Source organism: Populus alba, chromosome 11 (genome assembly GCF_005239225.2).
Source record: "Populus alba chromosome 11, ASM523922v2, whole genome shotgun sequence".
Classification (NCBI taxonomy): domain Eukaryota; kingdom Viridiplantae; phylum Streptophyta; class Magnoliopsida; order Malpighiales; family Salicaceae; genus Populus; species Populus alba.
In genome coordinates this window covers 22,078,721-22,091,895 of record NC_133294.1, presented here as the reverse complement: position 1 = coordinate 22,091,895, position 13,175 = coordinate 22,078,721, and the positions used below count along the sequence as shown (strand labels likewise).

The window sequence follows — 13,175 nt, the reverse complement described above, 5'->3', positions numbered from 1 at the left end:
TTAACTCCATAAAAAAAGAACATTTTGCAGATACTAGTCACAAACCACATTGGCCTACCAAACACTAAGCATAAGCTATCAACTACCTTGACTAGGAAAAATAAATGATATTGCTAAGACAAATTGATTACCTAATTATTCAACCCGAGAGCTTTATTTCTAGGCTACTTAAATTTTTTGGGACATCGTCAATATTCTTCTCCGTTAATGCTTAGTAATACCTGTGTAAGAGATATCATTCTCTATTAATGCTCATTTTATGTTTGTGTAAGAGATATTTTTCTTCATTAACTTGTGTGAGGAATATTTTGTTCCTAGTAAATATTGTTATGGTAAAATTACTCTTCAGTCCCTCTACCCATGAAAAAATAAGGTTTATGGGCTATAAATACCCTTGAACTTCCAAGTAAAATGCAAGTTTTTTCTTAAATTAAAAATATAGATATTCATCACAAGAACAACTAAAGTCTTAAAATTTAAATTTCTTTAAGTGTATTTATTACTCTTTTTATTTATTAAATTACTAATTTTATCATCGGTGATCCTCTAACACCCTAAAAGAGGATTTTTTACCCACTTTAACCTATTTATAATTCAACAACTAAAAACCCTTAACCTACAAGGCTTTTTCTGCAAGTTTTTTACTGTTGAAAATGTGATAGTCCAGATTAGGTCAACAACCTTCATTGAAGTTTAAATGGTGAAGATTTGCTTATAAAAAATATTTTGTTTATTTTATGGTTAAGAAAAAGCCAAAGCGTGATGATCTGTATGGGGTTTATATTGTTTAGACATGGCTGATTTGTAAAAATTACAAGTTAACCTGTTAGATCAATTAAATTTTTTTTTTTAAATTTAACCTGGTTTTAGAGGGTGTTTGAGAGTGTGGTAGCTGTTGCTTTTCAAATAGCTTTTCGTGCCGAAAAACATGCCAATAATATTTTTTTTATTTTTTAAAAATTATTTTTGATATCAGCACATCAAAACGATCCAAAAAATACAAACCGCACTCAATTTTAACAAAAAAAATTTAAAATTTGTCAAAAAACAGGTTGAAACTCAGCCCCAAACAGGTAGTTTCATGTTCTGAGTTGACATACTAAATCAATTTTTAAAACTATAAAGTTAAAAGAGCTGAATTTTAATAAAATTTTATAATGACTTAGATTTTTAACCGAACAGGACAGCTTATCCTTTTTATTCTTTCCTAAAACTAGACTCGTGACTCTGAAACGATGAAATCTCGACGGCAGACGAAGATTTTATGCTGGTGGTGCTCGCCGGATATTGGCCATACTTACCTGAGTGAAAAGATTCTCAAATTAATAACGAGTATGCCCTAGGCCCAGGCTACATGCCAACACAACGGGTCCTTGCGCATCAAGATCCAAGTCCTGCTCCTCCACCCACATTTCTACTCCATCGAACAATTAAATTATTAGAATCTACCAAAATTGATGACGTGGTCTCCATAATCTCATACCTCACTCGGCCATGGCTACTATTTGTGATGGAATAAAGCATTTTACATATCCTTTTAACACTTTTATTCTTTAATTCGCTTTTTTTTTTCAAGTCAATTTAGTTGGTAAGCGCTCTGCACCTTGCCTTGTTATCTAAGCACCGTTTTTTTTTTTTTTTTTTTTAGTTTGTAACGGCGACTGAGTGTATTATTTTTGTGTTTTTGAAATATTTGTTTAAAAATATATATTTTTTATTTTAAATTAATATATATTTTTAGATTATTTTAATACGTTGATGTTAAAAATAATTTTTTAAAAATAAAAAATATATATTATTTTAACATATTTAAAAAAATACTTTTAAAAGCAATTATTAACATATTTTCCAATACATTTCCCAATTTGTTTTGTGTTTTAAAACGTTTTTTTTTTTTAAATTAATTTTTTAAATTTTTTTTTATTTTAAATTAATATTTTTGGTGTTATTAGATTATTTTGATGCGCTGATGTTAAAAATAATTTTTTTAAAAATAAAATATATATTATTTTAATATATTTCTAAATAAAAAATATTTTAAAAATCAACTATTAATACATTTTCAAACACTTTTTAAGTAATATATTTGTTTTCATGGGTGTTTTTTTTTTGTTTAGTTTGTAAATTGTTTTTAAAAAATCTAAAAAAAATAATAAAAATATTAATTTAATATATTAATACTTAAAAAAGCAACAGTGGGGCCAGAGTGACAGCAGGACACGCAGAAGTGAAAAAGAAGGTGTGAAACGTGAAAGGGCTTAAAAAATATATAAAAAATCACAAGTCACAAAAGGACTTTTCTTTCTTGGAGACTCCGTTAAGATAAGCACGTGAGAGGGACCCATCAACAAAATAAGGCACGTGATGGTGGCTATCACACTGCGCTGAACTGGCCAATCAAACGACGACAAAATATCATATCGTACGCTCATTATATGATATATCATATAATTTATTGCAATGTATTGAAGTTCCAACATCTCCGTAAATGGGTATTTTAGAGGTTGGACTTTAAGAGTAATGGACCGACCACCATTTTTTTAATATTTATGGTTCAATAATGTCGGATATGTCCAGTAAAAGTGCCCTCCGAGTTATTTTTTTATATTGTAATCCAAGTTTAAAAAAAACAATTTACACAGTAAAAGATATGGTTGAAAATGAGTGAGTTAAACTTTGGAGATTTTTAAGATCGTGGATGATATTAATTTTTAAAGTATTTTTTATTTAAAAATAATTTAAAAAATATATATTTTTTTAAATTATCTTGACATCAATATATTAAAATAATCTAAAAAAAAAAATTTAAAATAAAAAAAAAATTATATTTTTAAAAAATATAATTTAATCACAGCACCAAACACCTCAGAAATCTCCCAACTAGATTTGGGTAATTTTATTAAGGCTTTAAGCTTTGTTTGTGTTTGTATTCATAACAAATCTAAAACATGAAACTCAATTTTAACTGTTTAAAATTTACTCTACACAATTTTGGTTCGAGCTCATCTTAAACTAGGCTCGCATGAGAAGTTATGATTTTTTAACACATTATGCTAAGAAACTATGATTTTTTTTTAAAAAAAAAAAATCTTAAAGATATTTGAGAACTATTTTAAACAGTCATAAACCAAAAGTAATAAAATGAAGATTTTAAGTCTTATTTGACATAATATATTGTTGGACATTTTATTGATACAATGATATCTGTAACCATAATTATAGGTTTTAGATCCGATCTAATGATTGGCCCGATTCAAGATTTAGATTTCGGGGTTTGACCAAGTTATTGAGTTGTCCGGATCATTTTAAAAAAAAAAATTAAAATGACATTGTTTTAGTAAAAAAAACACAAAAGTCAATGGGTTGCAACCAGGTTTTTGACCAGGTCTTGCCGGGTCAACCTGTCAGGTCACACTAAGTTTTTCTTTCCCATGTTTTTTCTTCAACCTTACACGATTCCAACCCTGGATCGGTCGAGTCTGGGGTTGACCCGTTGGGCTAGGTCGAGTTTCAAAACTATGACCATAACAATGACAACCAACAACTATTTTTGAAATTTTTATTTTTTTAAATTGAAATAGTTTTAGATATAATTAAAATTTTAATAACTAAATAATTAGAATATCTTTATTTTTTAATAAAAACAAAAACAATGTAATGTTCAACACGTGTAAATTCAAGAGTTTTTTAATTAAAAAAATATACTAAAAATAATATAAAACAGGATATTGAGTCATTTATTTATCATTGTGTTAACTCAAATTATTATTTTTTTTCTAAAATAATAATCATTCTATTTTTTTTTAATTCACGAGAGTTGATCACAATAAATTTTATTTAGTTTTGGTTAAATTAACTTGATAATAAACCAATCTATTAAATTAACATTAAAAACAATTCAAAATAAAAACCAGGTTAAAGTAAATTCCAAATTGCTAAGTTATTTGATCGTTTTCTAAACCATAACTTTTTTCTAATAATAAATTAAGATAAATTACTCATTAAGATCAATCAAGTCGTTCCTTTTATTTTCTTGCAATTTATCATAAAAAATACTGTTTTAATAAATAAAAAAAATGCAAATTAAAAAAAATAGCATGCTATCTGAATTTTCTATCTAAATTGACAAAAAAAAAAAAAAACAATTCACATCGTACTCTTAAACCTTCTCTTATCTTCAACACAAAGTCACAAACCCACCTAACCAATCAATTTTCAGAGCTCAAAGAAGAATTTGGAAAAAGATACTTAATAAACAAAAAATCATAAATTCCATGAATTATTTTATTTATTTTAGACGATTGTTTGCTTCCATGGTTTTTTATAGAGTGTTTAATATTCTAGCGTATAGAGTTTTTTTAAGAATATTGTTTTCTTGAAAATAGATTAATATATATATATATATTTATTTTTTTAATATTAACATATTAAAACTATAAAAACACTATTTGTTTTTTTAAATATATACAAACACAATTAAAAGCACAATAAAAAACAAACACTTGAAAATGCCGCATTGACAGCAAATTCTCGTGCTTCTCAAACTTGGAACACTGTCTCATCATCTCGTGTCCAATATCTCAATCAAAAGGTAAAACAGACAAGGAAACGACGAGAAGAAGAAGAACACAAGTGAAGCAGAAGCGAAGCAAAAATAACACAACACAACATTGTCTTCTGACTCTCTTTCTCTCTGTTTCTTTATCCGCTGCTGCTGCTTCTTCTTCCCTGTACACCACCAACAGCAACAGAAAAACCCCAGCTCGCAAGTTCAAGAAAGAAAAGAGGAGGATTAGGGAAAGAAAAGGTCCAGGAAATGGGAATTTTGTATGATGATGTAGTGATAATTAGACACTCAGAGAAAGAAGGAGACCCTGCTGTTATCACTGTGAATTGTCCTGACAAGACTGGTCTTGGCTGTGATTTATGTCGTATCATTCTCTTCTTTGGCCTTAGCATTGTTAGAGGAGGTAAGGACCCCAAAGAGAGAAAAGTCTCCATTTTTAGAGCTTGTCTTCGAGTGTTTTCAGATCAATATTTTGTTTTCCACACCTTTAGTTTGTGGAAAACAAAGTTGTGTGTGTGTGCCTTTTTAATTCTTTTTTTAGTAGTTTTGTGAAAGAAAATGGGGATTTTTGTTCTGATTTTGGGTGTTTTTGGACTTGTTTTTGATGTGGTGAAGATGTTTCTACGGATGGGAAATGGTGCTACATAGTGTTTTCGGTGGTTGGCAAATCAACAACAAGGTGGGGTTTATTGAAGAAGAGATTAGCAGGGGCATGCCCTTCTTGTTCTTCAGCATCTGGGATTTCTTATTACAGTGCAGAATTGCAGCCTCCCAGACCACCTGATGTTTTCCTCTTGAAGTTAGTTTGTCATGACAGAAAAGGCCTTTTACATGGTGCTGATATTTTCCTGGGTGTTTTTTATTCAGCTTTTCTCTATCTGATCCTCCTTGTTCAATGTTTTGAGTGTGTAGTTTTCTGCTCATACATGTAATTTTTGTTGCTAAAGTGATCACCAAGGCCGATCTGATTCTTAGCTACCTTTTTACTGCTTCTTGTTCTTTAAAAACCTTAGCTTGTCATAAGTTTCCCAGATTGCAATTCAAACTCTTTAAATTCAGCAATCACATGTAGCTTGAAGGAATCATGTTCCCTGTAAAAACCTTGCATATACCTCGCAATCGGCGTAAAGTTGTCAGATCGCCTTGTGATTTTGATGTTTCAGTGGAGAATTTAGAAATTGGAATGTTTCAAGCTGAATCCTGGAGGTTTGCTTTTGCAGATGTGACCGAGGTTCTTTGTGAGCTTGAACTCACTATAAAAAAAGTGAAGGTATCCACAACACCGGATGGGAGAGTAATGGACCTATTCTTCGTTACAGATATAAGGTTTTGATTTTTCGACGTCTCTACTCAGAACTTTATCATATATTTTCAAGCTTATGCTCCTTGTTTTACAATAATTGTGCGTTCAGAAGATTTGAGAGGGGTAAAAATAGAAGTTTTCACAGGAGGTGTATCTTCTCATAATGACCATGTTTGCGTACCTACTTGTAGGTCATTTATTGTATTAGCTCATAGAAAGATGTGAGCAATCAAGATGGACATTTCTATGACTCCCGTTTGCACAGCTATGCAGCTTCTTGAATTTTTGATTATGTTCTTGTTGAAAGAAATTTTTCTTAATGTCTTTCTTTATCAGAGAGCTCCTGCATACAAATAAGAGAAAGGAGGATACATATGATCACTTAAGAGCTGTCATGGGAAGTTCAATGATAAGCTGTGACATAGAAATGGTTGGACCTGAAATTACTGCATGTTCAGCAGAGTCTTCATTTCTTCCAACTGCAATCACAGAAAACATTCTCCCTTTGCAAATGCCAGATGAACTCCCCAGTTCACTAACTTCCACTAGTGTTTCTGTTATAATGGACAACTTGCTGAGTCCAGCTCACACCCTTGTTCAAATTGTGTGCCAAGATCACAAGGGTCTTCTTTACGACATAATGAGGACTCTAAAGGATTACAATATACAGGTAGATTAATTGTACGAGATTCTGAAATTACATAGATGGACATCTCTGCCATGTTTGCTATTCATGCAAGTCAGATTCCTCATTCTCCAAGTTGGAAGCACTTTTTGCATCACTGTTCTAATGTTTTCAGTGAATCTTTCTGGAGATAAACTAATTACTGCTTGTTTAACCAGATTTCTTATGGACGCTTTTACATAAAACGCAGAAGGACCTGTGAGATTGACTTGTTTATCATGCAAGCTGATGGGAAGAAAATAGTTGATCCTAACAAGCAGAAAGCACTGTCCTCCCGTTTGGAGATGGAACTAGTGCGCCCTCTCCGAGTAGCCGTTGTCAGCCGTGGTCCTGATACAGAGCTGATGGTGGCAAATCCTGTGGAGTTATCCGGCAAGGGCCGACCTCTTGTTTTCCATGACATCACTCTTGCTCTCACGATGCTTAACAGTTGCATTTTCTCGGTACTGAGCTACTTGCTGGCTTTGCAATTCCTGCTTGACATCACTTTGGCCTTTCCCTCTCAACAACTTGCAGGCGTCTTTTCTTTATTCGTATGAGATGATATTTGCCTGATATTTGAACCTGACAAGGCGTTATGGCTGAAACTGTGGGATTGCTTGCGATCATTACTTAAATTTGAGAGATTTGAATTCTGTAAATTAAGTGATTATAGCTATTTTCTTTCACTGTAAACGTCATATACCCTGCTTGTCTTTTCAGGCTGAGATTAGGAGGCGCATGATTGGAGATCGGGAATTCGAAGTGTACAGAGTATTACTTGATGAAGGGGAAGGCTTGGCTGTTCCACGAAGAAAAATTGAGGAACAAGTTTGGAAGATGTTAATGGGCTGGGAGCAATGAACAATTTCAAATATCCTTCCGAACATGGCAATGGTCTATTGTGAAGTAAACTTATCCCTCTAATGACTAGTATGCAATGTAAATCCTGGGCTATATATCACTGAAAGTTTGAGCTGTTCCACATCAATACTTGCAGCTCCTGTAACACAAACTTCATAGCGTAACATGAGAACTTGGTGGCAGGAGATAAGATGAGTGAAGCTGACATGGTATTTTTACACTTGAAATCATTGCAGACAGACATCTGTAGCCATGGGATGAACATTTTGGCATGGCAGATTCGTTTCCGTTGGTGGATGCATGTGGAGGCTCAGTTCAAAACCATTGTACCTTGTAGACTGTAGAGCTCCTTTCTGTACATAAAAGCTGTATGTAGAACTTGTAGTTTGGCAGTATGCTGTGCCAATTGAAGGAGCTGTAAAGAAACTATCCATGTGAAGCTAATAACACATCAGTTGCACAACACATTCTTGTATATTAATCTCCCATGGATGCCCACAGTCAAGAGCTCTCTTCCAGCAAAATATTTTACTTTTCGGTTTCTACCTAGCCCAACAATGCGATTTTCTTCTTTGAATCTTTCCTTGCAGCTCACTGTCAGGCGTCAGCCATGAAAGACTTGTTGCCTGCCAAGACTTGAACTGAATGGAGACTGGAGTAACCGTGTAAGGTCATCTCTCTTTCGTTTCCTGTGGATACTATTTTCCTAGCTTTATTCATTTGTTTTTGGTTGTCTGTTTCCCCTGGTGCAGAGCTGACAAGACAACCGGTGCCCAATTTGCCAAGGAATGTCCTTGTTCCTGGCATGCTTTTTATTAAATAAAGTTTATTACATAGAAAATATCCTTTGTCACATCAAAGCTGTCCACGCTTTATTTAGATATCTGGCATATAAAAATCTATATTCTAACTATCATAACATCCTAACACATTCGGGACTTGTAGATGTGATGTATAAACATATCAATTAGACGTTTTACCCGGGGAAATTACAATAAACCTGTAGTCATAGAAATCACAAGCCACATCTTCAAATTCCAAATACTTCACTGTACAAGGAAGATTTCCTCAGATGCTGTATGATTGTCTGAAGCTGGTGTGAGAGATGTTAACACATCGGGTTATTGACGTGGATGTCTTTGGTTAGATGTTTTGGGAGGGCTTCAAGTTTTCTAGCAACACTTGCTGCTGTGGCCATGGGAGCAATAGCCTTACAGGCCAAGAATTATAAAATACAGCAGGACAATAAAAAAATAAAAAGAAATATAACAAGTAGTGAGGCCGAACCTTCCTCTGGCAATCTTTGTTTCTGGGAAGAAAGATGACTGACAGATTGGAGAGCACCAACAAAAAGTCTAAAACCCCACCATGCTCTGTCCGTACATATACAGGCTGGTTTGGTTCTTGGCCTGTATCCCAATTTCTCAATTAAGTCCTTGACATAAATACCAATTCTCAATTGAGTTCAGAAGGATAGATTTTGTCAATTGAATCCCTGCATTTACAAGGAAAATAATTTATCCTAAATCCGATAGATACCATTTATACTTGTACGAACAGTGAGCTTTTTTTTTTTTTAGTAGTTATTTTTTCAAGTTGAGCATCCAAAGTTTTTACGTATGTATATTGACCTTCCGAGCCAGGCCAATTCCTTCATTTAGACCATGTCTTTCCTTGTAGTTTGATGAACAAGGGGAAAAGCTTTATTACCTACTTACTGTTCCAAGCAAAGATAGAGAGTGGGACAAGGCCACAAGGCATGTGGAGGAAAAAAATGCCCCTTTCTGTACCTGTTTGGACAGTGGAGATGAGATAAAGGTCAATAGGAAAGGCTCCGTTTTTCTCACAGCACAAACACAAATGACAACACCAAATAACAGAAATATTACAGCCAAGCTGTCTCATTTTATTCTGTGTTTCTTCCTTGCATCTTGCTTGGCTCCACTATCTATATCAAATGGAGAGGTAGAATCACAGCCTGTTGGTTATGGTCATAAGGTCGTGTCAGCTAGAGTTGATCCCTCTGTAAATGTTTTGACAGCTGATCTTCAACTCATCAAGAATTCCTCTACTTTTGGTCCTGACATTCAGAACCTCAACTTTATTGCCAGGTAACTTGGTTCAATACTCATTCCTAATTTTTACTTTTAAAAAAAATGTTATGGCTAGTGGGTTTAAGTATAGTTATCCCACCCGGTTCGATGTTTGACCTGACCCTAAATCAAGCCTTGCAAGTTGGTCAAGTTAATCCAAGGATTGATGGGTCAATTGAGGTTTATTTCAAACAACATTGTTTTAAGTTTTTTTTTTTTTTTTAATTGATGTCATTTTAGACAAAAGATTTTAGGAAAATCTTTGAAGTTGACATGTCGGTATCTCACCCGGATTTAGCTAACTCAATTGAGTCACAAGTTGATCAACTTGATCACTCAGATTTAACTAGAGCAAACATGGCTTGAGCCAGACTCCGAGTTAATTTCCTAATCAAACCAGGTATGATAACTCTGGATTGTCCTTCAACTAATTGAGATCTCTAACTTCCCTAGAATTGATCAATAAGAATGCCTTCCCTGCAGCTTTGACACAAAAGATCGTTTGAGAATTCGGATAACAGATGCCAACAAGCAAAGATGGGAAATCCCTCAAGACATAATTCCACGCCCAAAACATAACCTCAGCTTTGGACAAAACCATGTCCAGTCCTCATTGGCAAACTACATTCTTTCAGACCCCGATTCTGACCTCTTCTTCACCCTTCACAACACCACACCATTTGGCTTCTCCTTGTCCCGGCATTCCTCCGGAGATGTCCTTTTCGATGCGTCTCCGAACACATCCGATTCTGAAACCTTTTTTGTTTTCAAGGACCAATATATCCAGCTTTCCTTTTCACTCCCAAAAGATAGGTCTTCTCTTTATGGCCTCGGAGAGCATACAAAGAAGTCCTTTAAGTTGGAACCTGACAAGACACCACTCACTTTGTGGAATGCTGACATTGCTAGTGCTGTTCCTGATGTTAACCTTTATGGATCCCATCCCTTTTACGTTGATGTGAGATCAGAATCTCTTGACGGTAAAGTTATAGCAGGGACTACTCATGGTGTTTTGCTGCTTAATAGTAATGGAATGGACATAATTTATGAAGGTGATAGGATCACTTATAAGGTAATTGGTGGAGTAATTGATTTGTACATTTTCGCCGGGCCTTTGCCTGAGTTAGTAGTACAGCAGTATACCGAACTCATTGGCCGGCCTGCTCCTATGCCATATTGGTCCTTTGGTAAGTACAGGCTTGCAGCCACTTTTTTCTTGCTTCACATCATTAGATTTTCTTTTCTTGCTTGCCCCATATGATTGATTTTCCGGTGTGAAGGATTTCATCAGTGTCGATGGGGTTACAAAAATGTCTCTGGTGTTGAAGGAGTGGTTGCTGGCTATGCAAAAGCTGGTATCCCTCTTGAAGTTATGTGGACAGACATTGATTATATGGATGGATTTAAGGATTTCACTCTTGATCCTGTGAACTTCCCATTGGAAAAGATGAAGAAATTCACCGACACCCTTCACCAGAATGGTCAGAAATATGTGCTCATCTTGGATCCTGGTATGTGGCAACTTGAAGAAAGAAAAAGTTACATTTATCTGAAACTCCTCTAGTTCTTACAAGGTTGCTGGGATGAAAGGGTTAAATTGAATTCTTACAGAGCCAAACTGCCTCTGACCTTTGCAGGTATCAGTGTGAACACAACATATGGAACTTATATCAGAGGGATGAAGGCTGATGTTTTCATCAGACATGATGGCATTCCTTATATGGGAGAGGTTTGGCCTGGACCAGTCTACTTCCCTGATTTTCTTAATGAAGCTGGCAGAGAGTTTTGGAGCAATGAGATCAAATTGTTCCATGAACTTCTGCCATTTGATGGTCTATGGCTAGATATGAATGAGATATCCAATTTCATAACTCCATCTCCAACCGAATTCTCTAAGCCAGACGATCCTCCATACAAGATTAACAATGCTGCTGTTCAACGACCTATTAATAACAAAACCATTCCTGCAACCTCTCTACACAATGGAGACATTGTAGAGTATAATGCGCACAATCTTTATGGCCTATCAGAATCCAAAGCCACAAATGCAGCTCTAATCAATGTGACTGGTAAAAGGCCTTTCATACTTTCAAGATCAACTTTTGTTGGCTCTGGTAAGTACACAGCACATTGGACTGGAGACAATGCTGCCACATGGGATGACTTGGCATACACCATTCCTTCGATTTTGAATTTTGGGCTGTTCGGTATACCAATGGTTGGTTCTGACATATGTGGTTTCTCTAGGAACACAACTGAAGAGCTTTGTCGACGTTGGATTCAGGTGAAATTATTGCTCGTGGCTGGAAATTGCACAGTTGTTTAACACTTCTGCCTTTGTTTAATTAGTTTTCACATGTGGTTGCCATGCAGCTAGGTGCCTTTTATCCCTTTGCAAGAGATCACTCAGCAATAGACTCAACACGGCAAGAGCTTTATTTGTGGGATTCTGTTGCAGCAGCAGCCAAGAAGGTGCTCGGTCTCCGGTACCAATTACTTCCCTACTTCTACACGTTAATGTATGAGGCACACATGAAAGGAACCCCAATAGCAAGACCTCTTTTCTTCTCGTTCCCTCAAGACATCAAAACTTACGGAATCAACTCTCAATTTCTAGTCGGCAAAGGAGTTATGGTATCACCTGTATTAAACTCAGGAGCAGTTTCAGTTGATGCATACTTCCCAGCAGGAAAGTGGTTTGACCTTTTCAACCACACCAATTCAGTTACTGCAGATTCAGGAAAGTACATCAAGCTTGATGCTCCGGCAGATCATATAAACGTTCATGTTCGCGAAGGAAACATCTTGACCTTGCAAGGTGAAGCCATGACAACTAAAGAAGCTCGAAGAACAGCATTCCATCTACTAGTAGTTCTTAGTAGCAATGAAAACAGCACAGGGGAGGTTTTCTTAGATGACGGGGAGAGCGTGGAGATGGGAGGGGAGGGAAAGAACTGGAGCTTAGTGAGATTTTACGGTGGAATAGTTGGAGATATGGCAATGGTTAGATCAATCATCATAAATGGAGAATATGCTCTGAGCCAAGAATGGATTGTAAGCAAAGTAACATTCATCGGATTGGAAAAGACCAAGGGGTTCAAGTGGTATGAGCTGCAGACTCCCAAGGAAACAAAGAGCGGAAATTCAGGTACAGTAGCAAGCTTCAATAGCAATGGAGAACTTGGCATGCTAGAGATGTCAGGTTTTTCTCTGTCACTTGGAGAGGAGTTCAAGTTAGAGGTGAAATTAAGCATTTAAGCATTGCCATATCACTTTTGCCAGCAGTTTATAGTAATAAAGCAAGCAAGTGACTCAAGACTATCCTTGAAATTCATACGGTAGATGAGAGGATGATGCCTCTGCAAACTCCAGCAACCAAATCATCTGGACATTGATCTGCAGAAATGGTCGTCTCTGTGTTCAACAGTTTTGAGAGGAAGTTTCGGTCGTTGAAAGCAAAGCTGTAACGCTAGTCCGTCCACATTGATGATTAAATTATAGTACAATAAATCTCTTAAAAATTATTGAAGTAGCAGTAGTTGATGGATCAGTGTCCCTTTATAAAAAAATATTCTCTCATGAGATATTATATAAGAAGATTAATCAACGAAGAAAATATTTTATAATTAATTTTTAAATTTAATTCATTTGTACAGTTTTAGTTCGGTATTGGTCTTTAATTAT

The 13,175-nt window shown here is 35.2% G+C and overlaps 2 protein-coding genes across 4 annotated transcripts; both read left to right on the top strand.

The window, feature by feature from the left end:
- Positions 1–4,605: 4,605 nt before the first annotated feature.
- On the top strand, positions 4,606–7,873 carry LOC118040778 (ACT domain-containing protein ACR10). 3 transcript variants are annotated; one of them, XM_073412203.1, is made up of 7 exons: positions 4,608–4,970; positions 5,183–5,401; positions 5,788–5,893; positions 6,207–6,540; positions 6,714–6,998; positions 7,258–7,443; positions 7,535–7,873. In XM_073412203.1, the coding sequence occupies exons 1-6, from the start codon at positions 4,817–4,819 to the stop codon at positions 7,396–7,398; spliced, it is 1,239 nt and encodes a 412-aa protein (XP_073268304.1). In that variant the 5' UTR covers positions 4,608–4,816; the 3' UTR covers positions 7,399–7,443; positions 7,535–7,873. The 3 variants fall into 3 exon arrangements, 2 of the variants coding, with proteins under 2 accessions (XP_073268304.1, XP_034903695.1); XR_004686194.2 differs by lacking the exon at positions 7,535–7,873 and having other exon boundaries at positions 4,606–4,970; positions 6,714–7,144; positions 7,258–7,398; XM_035047804.2 differs by having other exon boundaries at positions 7,258–7,873.
- A 194-nt stretch (positions 7,874–8,067) lies between these two features.
- On the top strand, positions 8,068–13,155 carry LOC118040775 (alpha-glucosidase). The gene is made up of 5 exons (XM_035047802.2): positions 8,068–9,509; positions 9,975–10,678; positions 10,772–11,002; positions 11,129–11,775; positions 11,865–13,155. The coding sequence occupies exons 1-5, from the start codon at positions 9,259–9,261 to the stop codon at positions 12,747–12,749; spliced, it is 2,718 nt and encodes a 905-aa protein (XP_034903693.1). The 5' UTR covers positions 8,068–9,258; the 3' UTR covers positions 12,750–13,155.
- The last annotated feature ends 20 nt before the right edge of the window (positions 13,156–13,175 follow it).

What these genes read in the sequence shown, in the direction of transcription:
- LOC118040775 (XM_035047802.2), top strand. Translation starts at nt 9,259, where the DNA reads ATGACAACACCAAATAACAGAAATATTACAGCCAAGCTGTCTCATTTT. An exon ending in AACCTCAACTTTATTGCCAG is followed by an intron (nt 9,510 to 9,974) that starts GTAACTTGGTTC and finishes CCTTCCCTGCAG; the next exon opens with CTTTGACACAAAAGATCGTT. An exon ending in TTTGTCGACGTTGGATTCAG is followed by an intron (nt 11,776 to 11,864) that starts GTGAAATTATTG and finishes GTTGCCATGCAG; the next exon opens with CTAGGTGCCTTTTATCCCTT.
- LOC118040778 (XM_073412203.1), top strand. Translation starts at nt 4,817, where the DNA reads ATGGGAATTTTGTATGATGATGTAGTGATAATTAGACACTCAGAGAAA. An exon ending in TTCTTCGTTACAGATATAAG is followed by an intron (nt 5,894 to 6,206) that starts GTTTTGATTTTT and finishes TTTCTTTATCAG; the next exon opens with AGAGCTCCTGCATACAAATA. An exon ending in TTAACAGTTGCATTTTCTCG is followed by an intron (nt 6,999 to 7,257) that starts GTACTGAGCTAC and finishes TTGTCTTTTCAG; the next exon opens with GCTGAGATTAGGAGGCGCAT.